This window comes from Podarcis pityusensis (assembly GCF_964106645.2).
Source record: "Podarcis pityusensis genome assembly, chromosome: 1".
In the NCBI taxonomy this organism is placed as follows: Eukaryota; Metazoa; Chordata; class Lepidosauria; order Squamata; family Lacertidae; genus Podarcis; species Podarcis pityusensis.
The window spans coordinates 62,455,780-62,472,884 of NC_138028.1; the positions used below are offsets into that span (position 1 = coordinate 62,455,780).

The window sequence follows — 17,105 nt, forward strand, 5'->3', positions numbered from 1 at the left end:
TTATATAAGAGGAAATTGTTTTGCAAAAGATGTGCAATTAGGGAAGGAGGAATATAAAAAAACATGTATATTAGAGAAATCTGCCCAACCTAATGTGGAAATGTAGAGAACCAAACTGGAAAAAGTGAGAAACTGAGGAAAAACTGAAATTGACACATTTGACACAGCTACTTTCAGTTGCTGTTATGTGTGAAGCATCCTACAGAGGCTTGTGCTTTTGATTCTTCCAGAAGGGGTGGGTCATGTTTGGGAGACACAGGTTCTTCACAGAACTGGAGGTCCAGAATGCTCTTGCTAGTTTCTCCTACCAAGCTGCTCTGACCCTCTGTGAAAAAATGCTATCAGATAAATACCTTTGTCCCAAATACCAAGCAAAAAATCTCCTAGATAGATATTCAAATGCACAGTGGGCCTTGCCAAGCTTAGGTTTAGTCCTGGCCTATTAGTTGCCATCTGTCTGGCTGCTCATCTGTCATTATTGTTGCCTCACAGGGAGTTAACTGAGCTGGCATCAGCAGACTTCAGCTGGCCAGATTGGAGGGATAAGATGAAGCTTCATATTAAAGTAGGCATTTTGATAGAAGTGTAATTGTATTTTAAATGTGAGTAGCCGTACCACAAAGGCAAAGGGGGGGGGGAGCTTTGTCAAATTTAGAAACATTGCTATCTAAATTTAAGGTGAAATCCTAAATGTCTACTATTGCCACAGGGTAAAGTCATATATTTCAAAGCTACCCTGGTAATTGGCTTAATAGGCCATGTCTTCAGTTCAGCAGATTTTCCCATATTGGTTATTATTGTATGGTTATTCTTTAAAAAAAAACAAAACACACACGTCAGTTCTCATTGTGTTTACTTGCTTCATTTATTTGATGCAAATTGAACATTTTATCTCTTTGGGATAATAGGGCCTCACACTACACTTGTTATATCTAAATAGTCTATGACTTGGCCATGTTGCTCAATTTATTTCAAGCAACTGCAGTGGAAAAATGGTGTGGAGAGGCATGTCTTTCAATATTTCATTTATTTGATCCCATTACAAAATACTAGTGTGATGTCCTTTATGAATATAGGGACTGCCGTTGGTTCATCTACCTCAATATTGTTGACACTTATTAACTGTAGCACTCCAGGCGTCTCTCCCATACTTACTTGGAAATCCTGAGGACTGAATATAGGACCTTTTGCACACAAAGCAGATGTTCAGTCATTGAGCTACAACCTTCACCACACTCCTGAAATAGAGAGCCCCAATTCATGATTTCCAAGTCAGCCCTGTCCTCACAGAGTGAATCATACGCTTGTTTCCTGTTCTGTATCAAGCAGTAATGGCCTCAGCAGTACAGTAATCCTGCTGACAGTGAGGGGGGAAAGTATTTGATCCCCTGCTAAATTTGCCCGTTTGCCCCCTGACGAAGAGATGACCAGTCCATAATTTTAATGGTAGGTTTATTGTAGCTGTGAGAGACAGAATAACAACAGAAATTGACACATTTGAAAGCTTTTAATGTTTGATGTATTACAGTATTTTAATATTTTTTTGGAGGCCGCCCAAAGTGGCTGGGGAAGCCCAGCCAGATGGGCGGGGTATAAATAAATTATTATTATTATTATTATTATTATTATTAGACAACCCCCAGAAACCCAGAAGACAAAAGTCAGCGATTGATGTGCATTATAATGAGTGAAATAAGTATTTGATCCCTTTGCAAAAGACAACTTAGTACTTGGTGGCAAAACCCTTGTTGGCAGTTACAGAGGTCAGACGTTTCTTGTAGGTGGCCACCAGGTTTGCACACATCTCAGGAGGTATTTTGTCCCACTCCTCTTTGCAGATCCTCTCCAAGTCAGTAAGATTTCGAGGCTGATGTGTAGCTACTCGAACCTTCAGCTCCCTCCACAGATTTTTGATGGGATTAAGGTCTGGAGACTGGCTAGGCTACTCCAGGACCTTAATGTGCTTCTTCTTGAGCCATTCCTTTGTTGCCTTGGCCGTGTGTCTTGGGTCATTGTCATGCTGGAATACTCATCCTTGACCAATTTTCAATGCCCTGGCTAAGGAAAGGAGGTGCTCACCCAAGATTTGACGATACATGGTCTGCTCCATCGTCCCTTCGATTCGGTGAAGGTGTCCTGTCCCCTTAGCAGAAAAACACCTCCAAAGCATAATATGCCCCTTCCATCTTTGATGGTGGGGATGGTGTTCTTGGGGTCATAGGCAGCATTCCTCCTCCTCCAAACCCGGGAGTTGAGTTGATGCCAAAGAGCTTGATTTTGGTCTCATCTGCCCACAACACTTTCACCCAGTTTTCCTCTGGGTCATTCAGATGTGCATTGGCAAACTGCAGACGGGCCTGTACATGTGTTGTCTTGAGCAAGGGGAGCTTGCGAGCTCTGTAAGATTTCAGTCCTTCACGGCATGGTGTGTTACCAACTGTTTTCATTGTGACTATGGTCCCAGCTGCCCTGAGATCACTGACAAGTTCCCCCCCATATAGTTCTGGTATTGTAACGAGCTGGGATTACAGGTAAAACCTCTCCCTTACTGGAGGAGCTTCTAATCTCAGCTGGTTACATACAGAGAAGATACCAGGTAGCCTGACATCTGACTGGTTGATAGGGGATCAAATATTATTTCACTCATTATAATGCACATCAATCTCTGACTTTTGGAAAGGGCAAAGGAAAGGTCTAGGCTGAGGTGAGGTACAGGAAGGCAGAGGACTATGGCTACAGAACATTCCAGAACAATAAACCATGGGTTCCCAGTGATTTTAAACCAGTGGTCACATTTTTAAATTTGAGAAAGTGCTGTGGGTGCCAGTCATAAAATAGCTGCCATGGGTGGCCTGGCATAGCACAAACCTCCCATGGAAACCTCATGGTTGTTGTGAGGTCACCTGTGTCCTACTCGGTGCTTTTTTTAAGAAGAAAAGGTGCCGGTACTCACCAAGAAGTTGTCACAGTAAATGCAACTTTTAACATTTAACTTTTAACATTAAAGTGCAACCTTTAACATTTCGAGCTGGGAAAGGTGCCGGCACTGCATACCCATAGACATGTATGCATCTCTCTCTCACACACAAATCCCCCCCCCTTCCTCCCTCACATTCACCACATACATCTCACACACAGAGACCATATGTATATAAAAGCCTCCCCCTTCCTCCTCACCCTCTCTCTCTTTTAACCCGTTCCTGTGTCCTTCCCTGCACCTGCAGTATACAGTCAACAAGAAGCAATGCTAGTTTAAAAATGATACATGGATGCTTCCGGTCTCCTCACAGGCATGCTGGTGGAAGAAGAGAGAGCGGGAATGAATGAGCATGAGGTTTGCCCAAGTTAATTCCTGTAATAGTAAATTATGATTTAGCATTATGTCCAAAGCAAGCTGGAAATACATAGCTTGCTTTTCATAGGTCACTCAAGGAGTTATGGAGCAGGTTGCTGGACCCCAAGCCTAATGGAAATGGGATTTCTTTTCACTTCATAATAGCTAGAGCTGCCATACGTCCTGGACATTACTGGGGGTTGGCTTACAAAGGAAAGACAAGTGGAAAGAGTTATAAATAAAATTATAGAACAAGGTAAGGAAACCACAGAACCAGATCAAATAAAGGTTAAGTTCAGAAATTTCTATAAAAAATTATACGAATTGGAACACAAAGAAGAGAATAAAATTAGAGATTATGTCAGAGGAAATAAATTTCTGGAAATTGAAAGCAGTGAATATATTTATTTAAATTCGGATATAGAGACTGAAGAGATTATAGAGGTGATAAGGAACAGTATCCTTAAGTGTACTGAAGTTCTGGATTTGGAGGGCTGGGACCAAGTCTTTGAGTGGCATGGCTACCTAGGACATGACAAAATAAAAGCACATAGAGGCTTTACTAACCATTTGGTGAGGAAGGCCCTATTTGAAGTTTGGGAAAGGAACAAAGCAGTAGTAACAACTAAAACTCCCTGGTGGCTATCGTCTATAGAACCATTGGCTAGTCATAGAAATAACATGAAAGATAATTGGCTAACATATAGGGAACTTGTGGAGGAGATAAATTATTGCCCAAAAGTGAAAAAATTTGAAGAACTAAAACAGAGTGGGGTTAATTGGCTAGAATACTACCAGCTAACAGCAACGTTCAAGAAGGATAAAAAATCAAAGGGTTTTGATAAAAAAAAAATTGGTATGGGAAAAGGAAATATTATACAATAATCAAAAGACTATCTCAAAAATCTACAAATTGTTACAGAATGGACAATCAGAAAAAGAAGAAAAGGGAAATGGCATTAAAAAGTAGGAACAAGATCTAGGCCATACAACAGAATACAAAGAGTAGAAAAATTATGGACAAAAACCATAAATTTCACAGCATGTTATTTAATAAGAGAGAATTATATGAAAATGTACAGTGATACCTCAGGTTAAGAACTTAATTCGTTCTGGACGTCCGTTATTAACCTGAAACTGTTCTTAACCTGAGGTACCACTTTAGCTAATGGGGCCTCTTGCTGCCGCCGCGCCACCGCCGCGCCATTTCTGTTCTCATCCTGAAGCAAAGTTCTTAACCCGAGATACGTTTCTGTAACCTGAAACGTCTGTAACCTTTTCTTTTTTCTTTTTATTTTCTTTCATTCTTAGTTTTGTGTTTTAATCTGTAAGATTTGGAATTGTTTCTTTCTTGTTTTGGCGTATTGTTATATTTTGTTGTTAATATTAGTAAATATTTTAAAAGGAATAAAAAAGGAAAAAAAAGAATGCAAGGGTGTTACAATCTGATCCAAAAGGTGTTGTGAGTGAGAAGCTATCTGAACAGCTGAAAATTAGCTTATTCGGTGAAAAAAACCTGAAATGACATACCAATGTCAAAAAAAGGTCACTAACTAGAAGCATCATGATTAGAGAGCACCGTAGCAGTATTAGGCAGTGAAGAGATAATGAAAGACACGGAAGATTATAATAATACAAAGAAGAGAAATGGTAAGTAGTTTATAATGAAAAGGGAACTATATAGATTGAAACAGAGAGAGAAAATAGGAAGCATAGACTGGAACAGGAATGTATCATTTATTCCAGCACAAAATTTGGAGAGCAACACAGAAAAATAATGAGTTTGGCTTGCTATTCTGTTTCAAGCAAACTGGATGTTTAATTCTTCTTTTATATATTATCTTTTACTGAAAGCTGTGCAAACACAAATAGATTTTAGTTTCATCAGCAAGCCCATGCATAAGTTAAGTGGACTGCAAACGGCTTTACTTAATTCTTAAGTTTCTGAAATTTGAAACGTGATTTTTGGTCAAGCATGAAAAGGTCTCACCTGTAAATCTCTCTAATTTGTGAAAGTATTGCTGGAATGCGGAACCCTGCATATACTGCACACACAGTCCTGAAATATGAAAGTCATCAGCAGGCTTCAGAAATGCAAAGACAAATTGGATAAGGGGCTGGAGTGCTTTCCAAGATGATTCACCCCTGAGTGCACAGTTGTACAAGCAGACTGCTAACTAGGTTTTTATTTGACTTGTGAATGGTGTGCTCTTTATAATTAGGATGTAAATTGTAATTAGATATCCGTTATTAGTAATTGCATATCTTACTGTTACAACGAGATTTAAATAAATTATATTAAAAACAAAATGCCACAATAACTTAAGCTCAGTAGCAATTAATTCATACGATAGCTAACAATCTGTGTATTTCCAATGGGCAAATTTGGAAGTATTTACTCCACACATGTGGTCGATAATAGCCCTTTTTTTATAGGCTTCATCTTTGCTGACTGGGGGATACATCAAAATAATTTGCAAACTGATGTGGAAATGTGGAGAAATGAACACAAAAGTGGAAAAATGAGAAACTGAGAGTAACCAGAATTGACAGATTTAACCATTAGTTGCACCCAAACCTTCACTGCATGAGGCCTTCACACATGCAGTAAGATTTCCCCTTTCCTCCCTTTCCTTTGTAACCCTGTCACTTTCAAAATCTGCTCCAGGGTATTGGGGAACACTGTGGAGCAGATTTTGTGGGGCTTCAACTCATGCAAGGGACGCAGGTGGTGCTGTGGGTTAAACCACAGAGCCTAGGACTTGCCGATCAGAAGGTTGGCGGTTCGAATCCCCGTGATGGGGTAAGCTCCCGTCGCTCGGTCCCTGATCCTGCCAACCTAGCAGTTCGAAAACATGAAGTGCAAGTAGATAAATAGGTACCACTCCAGCGGGAAGGTAAACGGTGTTTCCGTGGGCTGCTCTGGTTCACCAGAAGTGGCTTAGTCATGCTGGCCACATGACCCGGAAGCTGTACGCCGGCTCCCTCGGCCAATAAAGTGAGATGAGCGCTGCAACCCCAGAGTCGGTCACGACTGGACCTAATGGTCAAGGGTCCCTTTACCTTTACCTTTTAACTCATGCAAGGTGCTTCTAGCATTTAGCATCTCCCACTGCAGATCCTAAGCTCTATCCCTGTCCCTCGGCCCTCAAGAGTTGCTTTTCAGGGGTGCTCAGAGGCAGGAGAGTTCTCTTTCAAGAGCGTCAAACAGTTCTTCAGATCCAACAGATAGCAAATAATAGTTGTGCTGCTGAATGTTTTGAAATAGATTTCTGATTTCCAGGTAGTAATTGTTTACAACAGTTATTTGAAAGAAGGCAGAGACGAATCCAACAGATAAATATCCCTGCAGTATTTTTTCACAGTCTTTTATCTTTCTTGTCATCTAGCAAAGAGCTCCTGAAGACAAAGAGACTCTTCGGGTTTCCTCAAGAAATGAAGATAATAATCAAAGCACTTCGGAATGCAACTCACAAGATGTAAGTTTAATCCATTCAGAAGTCAAGACTTAATGTGCACTGTGTGCAGACTTTAGAGGAGATGCATATTTATTTGATTGTAATGATCAGAATATGATATATAGCATTATATTAGGGGGGAATAAGGTTGTTTTATATTCAGGTGCTGCAAAGGAGATGCCTTTTGATGTAAGAGTCTACTCTCCCTGGTTTTGCTTGAGAGATTAATTAACAGGATTGCAAAGCTTTCAAAAAGGAATGTTAGAAATGTGATTTAATCATTGACTGCTTGTAATCCACCTGGTTTATTCACTTGTGAATTTACCACACCAAATCAGTTTATTTTCCATAGGGATGCACATTCTGCTTGCATTGTCACAAGGTACTGCTGGTACAAATAGGAAGTCACTGTGAAGTGTAGCAAATCACAGCAAATCTTTACTAGCCTGATGCCTTGTTATTTATGCCTAGTGGCAGGGATTCAAAATGGAGAAGCGGTTCGTGTGTCAGACTAGAGGGTGGAAGTGGGAGAGAGCCACAGGTTCAAATCCCCACACAGCCATGAAGCTCATTGGGTTACCGTGCACCATTCACTATCTTTCAACCAGCATTCCTTACAGGGTGGTTGTGAGGATGAAATGGCAGAGGGAGAACTAGATACACTGCCTTGAGCTGCTTGGAAGAAAGATGGGGTATCAGTGTCATAAATAAATAGTGCAAGGGTGTGTTTGAATGTGTGTCACATAGAATGGGTTGGTATGCTTTGTGGAAATTGGGAATTCGTTGTATGAAGTAAGCAGCTGAATTCTCCCCTCACATGGAGATGTGGTTAACGATAATGTGCTGTTGGTAGATAAGTAATTATATAACTGCCCCATTAGAAAGGAAGCCTGTCAGAGATACATTTTTTGTTAAAAAAAATAAAATAAAATGACCTAAAAAGCATGCTGCAGCATCTGTTCCTTTGGAATGTTCACAATCTGAAATCTGGAATATTTGTACTAACTTGACATTGGGTGGGCTGTGCTTCCTTTTGACTATCTGTTAGATTGTCTGAAAAGCACTGGAAACACAGAATAGTTAGAAATTCAGAGAAGCACTTGTTAACTATTCAGCAATTAGTGCTATAGAATCATATGAACGGTACTTCTGAGTTGCCTATTTAATCAGCAAAACAATTCTGAAGTGGTGGAAGAATAAAATTGTGCATCACTAAGCAGGTGATGCGTTGGGTGAAGGCAGGGAACTTCATTACTTTGATAAGCTGGGCTGCGTTTCCTGACTTGAACGCAATCAAAACCTTAACTGTTCTCCTCCTGTTCTTTAATCCTCTGCCATTCTCGTCTCATTATAAATAAAGTAACGGAAATTCAGTAACACATTCAAGACTGAATAATAAGATTAGGTTCTGAGTAGTTAGATCTGAAGATAAATTACTACTCGGTAGGAGCAAGTGTGAATTTCTCAGGGCTAGCATTTCTCATTAAGCTTCTGCTTCCAATAATGATCCATAAGAAACTGTACAAAAGAGGTGAAAGAAGCCATATGTAATTAATGAGCCCAAACCATATTACATGTCGGTACTCTGTTGAAAATGTATGATTCTTTGTCTGATTACACTAGTTGCCAAACAGGAAAATAGTTTTGCACCAGTGTATTTTCTTCCTCTGTTGAATTCATTCAAAATCTGAAAGTTGAGCATCTGATTTTGTCAATGTCAGCAAATTTTAAAGTGTATTTCTAAATACCTACCTCCATTATCTCGCCATTGCCAGTTTCATTGGCTTCCATCTGCTGCAAAGGCAACCCTCTCTACTGATGGAGCCTCCTGATGTGATTTTGAACCTTCATCCTCCAGAGTTATCCATCAGTATTGAATACTCCTCACTGCAGAAGTTCATTTTCTTAACATGAGGAAGGCAATGATGGTTGTAATGGACATACAACTTATGAGAGTTATGACTTGAAATGCCCTGGTTGGTCCCCACCCACCCCCGTTTTTAGTAAATACTGGTGGAGATTATCATTGGGACTGTAGTATGTGCACTGTTCCAATGAAAAAGCCAGCTCACATCCCTAGGAGGCAAATTCTGATAGATACCTCTGGAACCTTGTCTTCCAGGGTTACTAGACACCATGGAGAACACTTTTCATTGGAACTATATCAAGGGAGGAAAAATCTCCTCCCATGCATTCCAAGCTTGATTAAAATCCCCTCCGCTACAACATCAACTGAATGAAGGACTGGACCCTGATTAAAAACAAGACACGAGGCTTTGACCAGCAAGGCTCTCGGAGAAAATGCGTAAACCACACCCCTCACCAGGCCATTTTATTAGCAAAAGAATCTTTTACACAGTGCTCGTAAGAACCAATCATACCGTATTTTTCGCCCTATAGGACACACCGGCCCATAGGACGCACCTAGATTTGGGGGGGGGGGGATAAAGGGAAAAATATTATTCACCCCCCCAGGCGCGGGGCTGGGACGGGGGAAGCCCGAGCTTCCCCCGACCCCAGCTCCCAGAACAGGAAGCTCTCCGCCAGCCCGAGCTTCCCCCTCCCCCAGCCCCCAGAACGGGACCCAGAGCCATGCCGAAGCTGCGCGCAGCTTTGGCATCGCTCTGGGAGCTTGCGGGGCTGGGGGAGGGGGAAGCCCTCTGCCAGCCTCCAAACCAGGTCGGGAGACAGCGGGATGGCGCGCTGCGCCTCCCCTCTGTCCCCCGAGTTTGCGGGGCTGGCGATGGGGAGGAGCAGGCTTCTTCCCCCCGCCAGCCTTCTAACCAAGTCGGGGGACAGCGGGAAAGGCACGCTGCGCCTCCCCGCTGTCCCCCGAGTTTGCGGGGCTGGCGACGGGGAGGAGCAGGCTTCTCCCCCTGCCAGCCTTCTAACAAAGTCGGGGGACAGCGGGATGGCGGTGTTCTGCCTCCCCGCTGTCCCCCGAGCTTGTGGGGCTGGAGGTGGGGCTCTTCTGAAGCCTGGAGAGCGAGAGGGGGCGGTGCGCACTGACCCCTCTCGCTCTCCAGGCTTCAGCAAAAGCCTGCATTCGCCCCATAGGACACACACACATTTCCCCTTCATTTTTGGAGGGGAAAAATGTGTCCTATAGGGCGAAAAATACGGTATTTCCTCTGAGCATTTCATCAAACCCCACGTGGGGAAAAAGTTACACTACAACACTCATTAGCATGCATATATTTTGGGGTAAATATGTTGAGAACTACAAAGGGGTGGTAAATAAGTTGAGAACTACAAAGGGGTGCATCTGGGAACCCCAGAGGTGAGAAATAAACATGATAAGAAGGATGGCCAGAAAGACCAGATCACTACCACCTTCATGTGAGATCTGTTTCCTGGCTCCAAGATTAACATTTTAAGATTATATATAAGAAAACTACATCAAAGTAACTTGCCTACTATCTTTATGGCACAGGATGCCTGCCTGGCAAAGCAACTGCTGCGTATGTGACATGTGGGGAAGAGAGAAATGGAACGGGGATGCAGGGGTGTAGATTGATCAAGAATCATATCAAAATAGTTTAAACCCAGTCAACGCAATGCTTTCATTGCTGACACAGAAGGCTTACTCTATATTTGTTATAATTCCTCATAGCAATCTCACCTGATCACTACAAAAAAATAACTACAGGGCAACTGACTTTCGGGTTTGGTGGGTGTGCATCAGTAAGCGAGGGGAATTAAGACTAAGAGAGCTGATTGGGGGGGGTGCTCGTGTAATCTCACTGTATACAAGTTGTACAAGTGACAATAAAGTATTAAAAAAAAAACAAAAAACCACAACCTATCGTATTGGCCCGAATATAAGTCACACCCAAATATAAGCTACACCTTTAAAATTCAAGGGGGGGGGGGAGAGAGAGAAAGACAATACCTGAATATAAGCCCTTACTAACCCCAGGTAACCAGACAAACATGCTGTTATTATGAATTCAATTCATTAAATGATAGCACCATTCATGGAAAATAAAGCAATCACAGTCTAGCATAAATCAATTTGCTGATGCAATATATGCACAGGAATGTGATGCATAACTTTAATCATTGTTAGTACCACCAAGAATCAGAATTGAGCATTTTATAAAACAATTTGCTTTGTTTTCAATTGTTTACATTCATCATCCTATGTCAGATTTCCAGCTCTTTGCCCTTGGTCATCTTTTCTTAAAAGAGAAAAAAGTGATAACAGTTTTATTTATTTCCACCATACTTCTGCGCTAAACAAATCCTTTTAAAAATCATTAATCATTTGGTGGCAGAGGACGCTGAGCAATGGACCATATCATGTACATATTTCTCAGCAACCATGGCATTTAAGCTTCATAATTTGATCACTCACCTTTGGCTATCTGGCTCAGTAGAGTTTGTTGAGAGGAGAAAACTGGATGTTGACTAAATCTTATTTGAGATTGACCAACTTTTTGGCCTAAACTTCAGTTGTTCCCTGTTTTCCTTAAAGGGCCAATAAGGGTTAAAACACAGGGATGCACTACTTCATCCCAAGAGAGTTAGCAATATGACTAATGAAGGTGCAGGAGTGTGTTCAAAAAGTAGGTGGTTTAGTGGTTCTAACTTCTAAGATACATCTAACTTCTAAGCTTGCTGAATCAACATCCATCTCAGATGTAATACAGCGAAGACTTTCAGGCCCGTGCCAATTCCATTCAAGAACTTTACAAATCTTAAAATATTGGGGTTAATCTGTTACTTGGTATGAGTTGGTGCGGGGGGGGGGGAATCAAACCATATCAACATGAACCTTATTGGAGCACACCAGACTGCTCCTTGCTTTTAAAATGGTCCTCCTTAAATCACTTTCATCCCCCAGTCACAACATACACCAGTGAACAATCCTTTAGCACTTTGTGCAGGGTGAAGACATGGTTACATTTGAAAATGAATGAAGATTGATGGTCTGGCTAGTGTTTCTTTTTCACATAGACTGGTCAATGAGCAATTTTTGTTGTTGCACATCTTCCATAGGAGTAAGCACATGTATGAGTAACTTCTAGGTGGCATGAGAAGATTGTAAATAAGCCCTATTCTGGTTTTTCATTTTTCTTTCAAGTTGGAAAAAATACATTCCCAGCTTCTAATGAGCCTATGGAATCCTTATAATTTAGACCTGCTCCATTTTCATCGACCATAATAAACAAGTTGCATGAGACCAGGCAGGTCTGCAGTGTGCCGTTTTCTTAAGCAGAGTCTTGCTTCATTGATTTAGCTGAATACCTTTGTAGTCCCATTGTTGCCGTTTGCATATCCACTGGCATAACTTAATAGCCAAGAGACATGCTGAATTTTACTATTTTATTTTTTCCTCTCAAATTCTTTTAATGAAGATGCATACTTGACTGAGCCACTTTCATAATTTATGCTCCCAGCTGGGTACTTCCCTAGCTTTGCTGTATAATTCACTGGCTGAGCTACCTACTGGAACTTGCTGAATTTCTACATACTTTACTGATCAAGCTGCATATTTCATCACTTGAGTTTCTGCATCCAGGTACTTTTTCTGATCAAACAGCATGCTAAACTGATCAAGAAGGAGTAATGTGTTAAGGCAGGAGCCATGCCTCTGATTGTCCTAGGTAGTTTAACATCTCACTTCACAATTTCCTCACTTCTTTCTCTTTCTAGTGGCTGTATAAAGAGGATGATCATTGCATCATAAGCATACATATTTCATTTGGAAACGCAGAAATAAATAAACTTACTTTTCCTTAACAGTCACTTGGTAATCATAAACTGTCAACATCATTGCGTTTTGAACACCTAAGCTTTCCTTTTACTGACATTTGATATAGTATACAACAACAACAAAATGTAAGCATTAGTCAAGACAGTGTTGTTCCCCCATATTAAAAATGCAAGTAAGGACCAATCTGACATTTCAATAAAGCATGGCTGATAGAACTTTTAACTTGCCTGCCCACAATCCATGGCATTTACTAACAGGGTTCAGGGAGAAGAAGATGTTACAAAGGGGAAGCAGGAAGCAAAGATACATTTAATGAAATAGATCATTTCTCCACCCCCGCCCCTTTCCCCACAAGGATAAATTCTAATTATTATGTTGTATTTCATAGATACAAAAGAAAGCTTTACAGTGCAGAGTCTACACAGAAATGACTTAAAGGATCGTGACATTATAAAGATGCAACACCAATTAGCTCCCTTTATCAAGCATCTGTAATCTTGTCTGCTCAGGCTGCCCTTGGCCTTGCAAAGCTCCATATTACAGATATTTTAAAACTTGATTAATTAAAATCTGAGTTTGGGGAAAGTTAGCTATCTGTAAAATGGCCAGTTTGATAATATGACTTTGTTAATTTGAGGTCCAATTATTTAGTTCTGGTCATATTTCTTCCATAAGTGAAACATACATGCAGTGTATAAGCTTCCTGTTACTTCATTGCCAGAACTAGCCTTTTGAAAACCAGTATTGCTGAGGGTACAGAGAAAAAGGATTTTGATATTTGATCTGCTTCTGGTCCTCTGTAATTTAGAACTCTGACGAATGCTACCTTAATTGCATGTTTTGGTGTTTTATATGGGGATGGAGGGATAGATGGATGGATAGTTTTTAAAAATTCACAGTCTACAAAGAAGTAGATTAGCTGGTTCTTCATTTCAACCAGGGACTTTAATCAAGCCATAAAAGAGAGGAAGAAAACAGAGAGAGGAAAACAGAGAGAGGGGGAAAATGGGACTGCTCCTGAACAAAGTCTGCTCATCCTAATTTAGGATTCAGCTATACAGCTGCAAATAAGACGTTTTAAGTGTGTTTTAAATGCAATATACAATGTGACACTAGATGGCGATGGCGAGCCTTATGGAAAATTCAGTGTAGTTTTAAAAATGCTTTTTAAAAAAGCATTTTCAGAACGGTTTTTATATGTGTGTCGATTCCACCCTGATTTGCATAAGTATGCAGAAAGTCTTTTCAATATGATTGGGACAGAACTATTTATTTATTTATTTATCACTTTTCTTTTTCCTTTACAAAAGTAATTCATAGGACTTACACCAAGAAACAAGCATATACCTTAAAACCAGCGTAAAACAAAACGAAGATGAATCTAAAAAGGATGAACTCCACTTTCTAATTAGGCTATAAATGGACATTTTGCGTGCAATAAAAATACAAAGGGAGTATATTCAATCTATAGACATGCAACTATTATGGCACAATATGACAAAGAGTATTTGGAAATGTTTTGCCATAAAATATGCATTTTAAATTCTCACGTTTCTCTCAGGGGAGGAGAATAATTTCATTATACGGGAGAATGTGGCCTCTGATAGCACAAGCAGCCACTCCCCCCCCCCCCCAAGGTGAACTTTAGGAAAAACAAAATTGCTGCCTCGGTGAAAACGGAAAGGGCTGTGGCCTTGGTGATATTAAATTCATTTGTGCTGTCACTAATCTATCTCATACTGTAACCCAGAGATGTAACTTCTTTTTTAACTCTTGAGGGAAGGAATGACTTGTTTTCAGTTTACTTCATTTTTTGGTTTTAAATTATCCTAGTTAAATGCCTTAATATTGCATATAATGGAGTGTGGATGTTGTTGCTTCTCCCTACTGAGCAATATAACTCAGTACCTTGGTTCTTAAAATAACATAATTCCTCCCTTCTCAAGAGCAGCCATTCCAAAGATAATTTCATGTCAGCCATTGCATCGCCACTGAATTGTATCCTCCTTGCTTAATACAATGGCCTCTCGGGTATACGGACTCATCCATCTTTGCTATCCTCTCTGCCCTAACTCCCACATACTTTATTTGTCTGTCACTCCACGTAGAGCTAATAAGAACAGCCACATGAAAATATATCGCCCCATTTTCAACATTGACTCTGAAACATTTGTTGAGCAACTTGGACTTGCAGGTAGATATTAAGTAAGAGAAGCAAGATGATTATCCAGAGATCATGGCCTTAATCTTCCAAGCAGTGTTATGGAATTTCATTTCATACCATGCTATAGAGATTGAAAGTCCACATTGAAATTCTGTGACAGAAAAAGTGCAAACTCACCCTATAAATCCCAAAGAGTGCAGATAGGCAAGAAGAGTTTAAACGAACTTTTGCAGCTATATTTTCTTCAAGCCTGGATGCCCTTATGAAAGAGATGAAGCCTGATGGAGGATCATTACTTTCACAAAGGGTTATCTTATAAGAGACACAGAGCTATTGCTGTTACTCCATTTTTTCTTTTCTTTATAACATCAAACACATACAGCGGTACCTCGGGTTAAGTACTTAATTCGTTCCGGAGGTCCGTACTTAACCTGAAACTGTTCTTAACCTGAAGCACCACTTTAGCTAATGGGGTCTCCCACTGCTGCCGCGCCCCCGGAGCACAATTTCTGTTCTCATCCTGAAGCGAAGATCTGGGTTAGTGGGGTCTGTAACCTGAAGCGTATGTAACCTGAAGCGTATGTAACCTGAGGTACCGCTGTACGGTGCATGATGTGACTTCAGCACCTTTTGGCTCCCCAGCAACCAGAGAGGTTGTTGGGGAGCTGCCCCTCATGTTGTTGTCCAACCACATTCTGTTTGTATTAGACATTACAAGAAGAGAGCCAGTGCTGGATTTACGTATAAGCTAAACAAGCTATAGCTTAGGGCCCCATTCTCTTGGGGCCCCCCCAAAAAATTAAAGGAAAAAACACCTGGATGTGCATTTCCAAAATATAAGATAAAAAACAAATAAAACAAAACCTACATACAGCAACAGTGTTTTGTGTTGTGTAGGCTCCTATGATGTAAGTCCGCCTGCTAGCCTGCTCCCTAAAATATTACTGGTTTGCTCATTTCTATATATAGGGTGCCTACATTGTGCATGTGCAAATGGCTTTAGATACCTATTAGGTCCATAAATACCATATATCCAACACAAAAAACAGCGACAATTTGTTGTTGACAAAGGACAGCTGGACATATGAAGGGCCCCATTACCTTCAGTAGCTTAGGGCCTCATCAAACCTAAATCCGGCCCTGGGGAGAGTAATGGGATATGGAGTCACTGTAGCTCCATGTCATTTTTTTACACCAGACCTAATAAATTAAGGCCCTTTAAAAATGTTTACTCATGCCTTCACCTGGTGCACAAGGAAGAAATGTGTCGAGGCCAAGTAAACACATCCCATTGTTGGCATGTGGTTACATCCCAATAACCCCACCTCCTTGTGTTTCCACACACAGCCCTCACATCTTCAGAAAGATATTCTTTGCACATGCATGGCATCAAGGGCATAGCTGCTCACCACATCCTTTTCCCTTCACACACCAGGGAAACACATGAGTAGAATGCATCTTCTGCCTTTTCCTCACGAAAGCAAGATGAGATATTGAGTTTGAATGCAATTGTAATTCTGTGTTCTGGTATTGCCCTGATTCAGTACATTTTCCTTTTCTAAAAAATTGAATAAATAAATCATCATTTTCATTCAACTGAAAGTCTGTTTCTACATGGGAAATTGTGGCAAAAAGCCTTTATCATAAGAACGTAGGAATCTATCAGACACCAAGTCAGTCTATTGGTCCATCTATCTCAATAGAGTCTACACTAGTGGTTCTCAAACTTTTTTCAGAATAAAAATTTGCACACGCCACAGCAAAAAAAATATTGATGGATAAGAAATGAACTGGATTTTTTTAAAAAAACTATTCCTAGCAGTGTTCAATTTACAACATGCAACACAACTACTTTATAATATGATCACGGGACATGCAGAAAGTGTAAAACAATGCAGCTACACAAGAACATGACTCATTCCCAAAATATAACTGTAAACGAGCCTCTTATATGTATCTTAAGTATGTATACAAACGTACCTTAAGTACGTATACAAACTCAGTGAGAGGTGTGAGCTTGCTTTTGCTGGGTAATATCATTTATATTAGGACTAATTTGAAACAAACTCTCACCTCCTCATCAACTCAAAGAAGCCTTTGAAAATCCCCATTCACAACAATACTGTGTTTGTAAATTCAGTATTGGGGTGATACTTACCAGCTGCAGTTCAGCACCAGTAGTGCAATGCCCTATCTTTATTGAATATGTAGTTCTGTGTTCTTTCTTTCAGAGAAGCATTGCAATGCTGCTGCCTGAAGCTTTTTCTGCATGTTTGAAGCAGGGTTTTATGGTGTGCTGGCTTCTATACACACAGGGAAGTGAGTACACAGTCCAGCAAAAGAGAGAGAGAGAAATTTATAAGATGACCTAAAATGCCAGCACATTAAATATGGGTGAGGCCTTGAGGCAATGTCATTTGTTTAATCACC

At 40.6% G+C, this 17,105-nt stretch overlaps 1 protein-coding gene across 4 annotated transcripts in view; it reads left to right on the forward strand.

The window, feature by feature from the left end:
* LUZP2 (leucine zipper protein 2) overlaps window positions 1–17,105 on the forward strand; it is a 346,882-nt gene that overhangs the window by 322,149 nt on the left and 7,628 nt on the right. For all 4 annotated transcript variants that reach the window (XM_080983546.1, XM_080983544.1, XM_080983545.1 and 1 more), the window contains one exon: window positions 6,724–6,813. In XM_080983546.1, coding sequence (XP_080839672.1) covers window positions 6,724–6,813 — 90 coding nt within the window. The remainder of the gene's footprint in view (window positions 1–6,723; window positions 6,814–17,105) is intronic.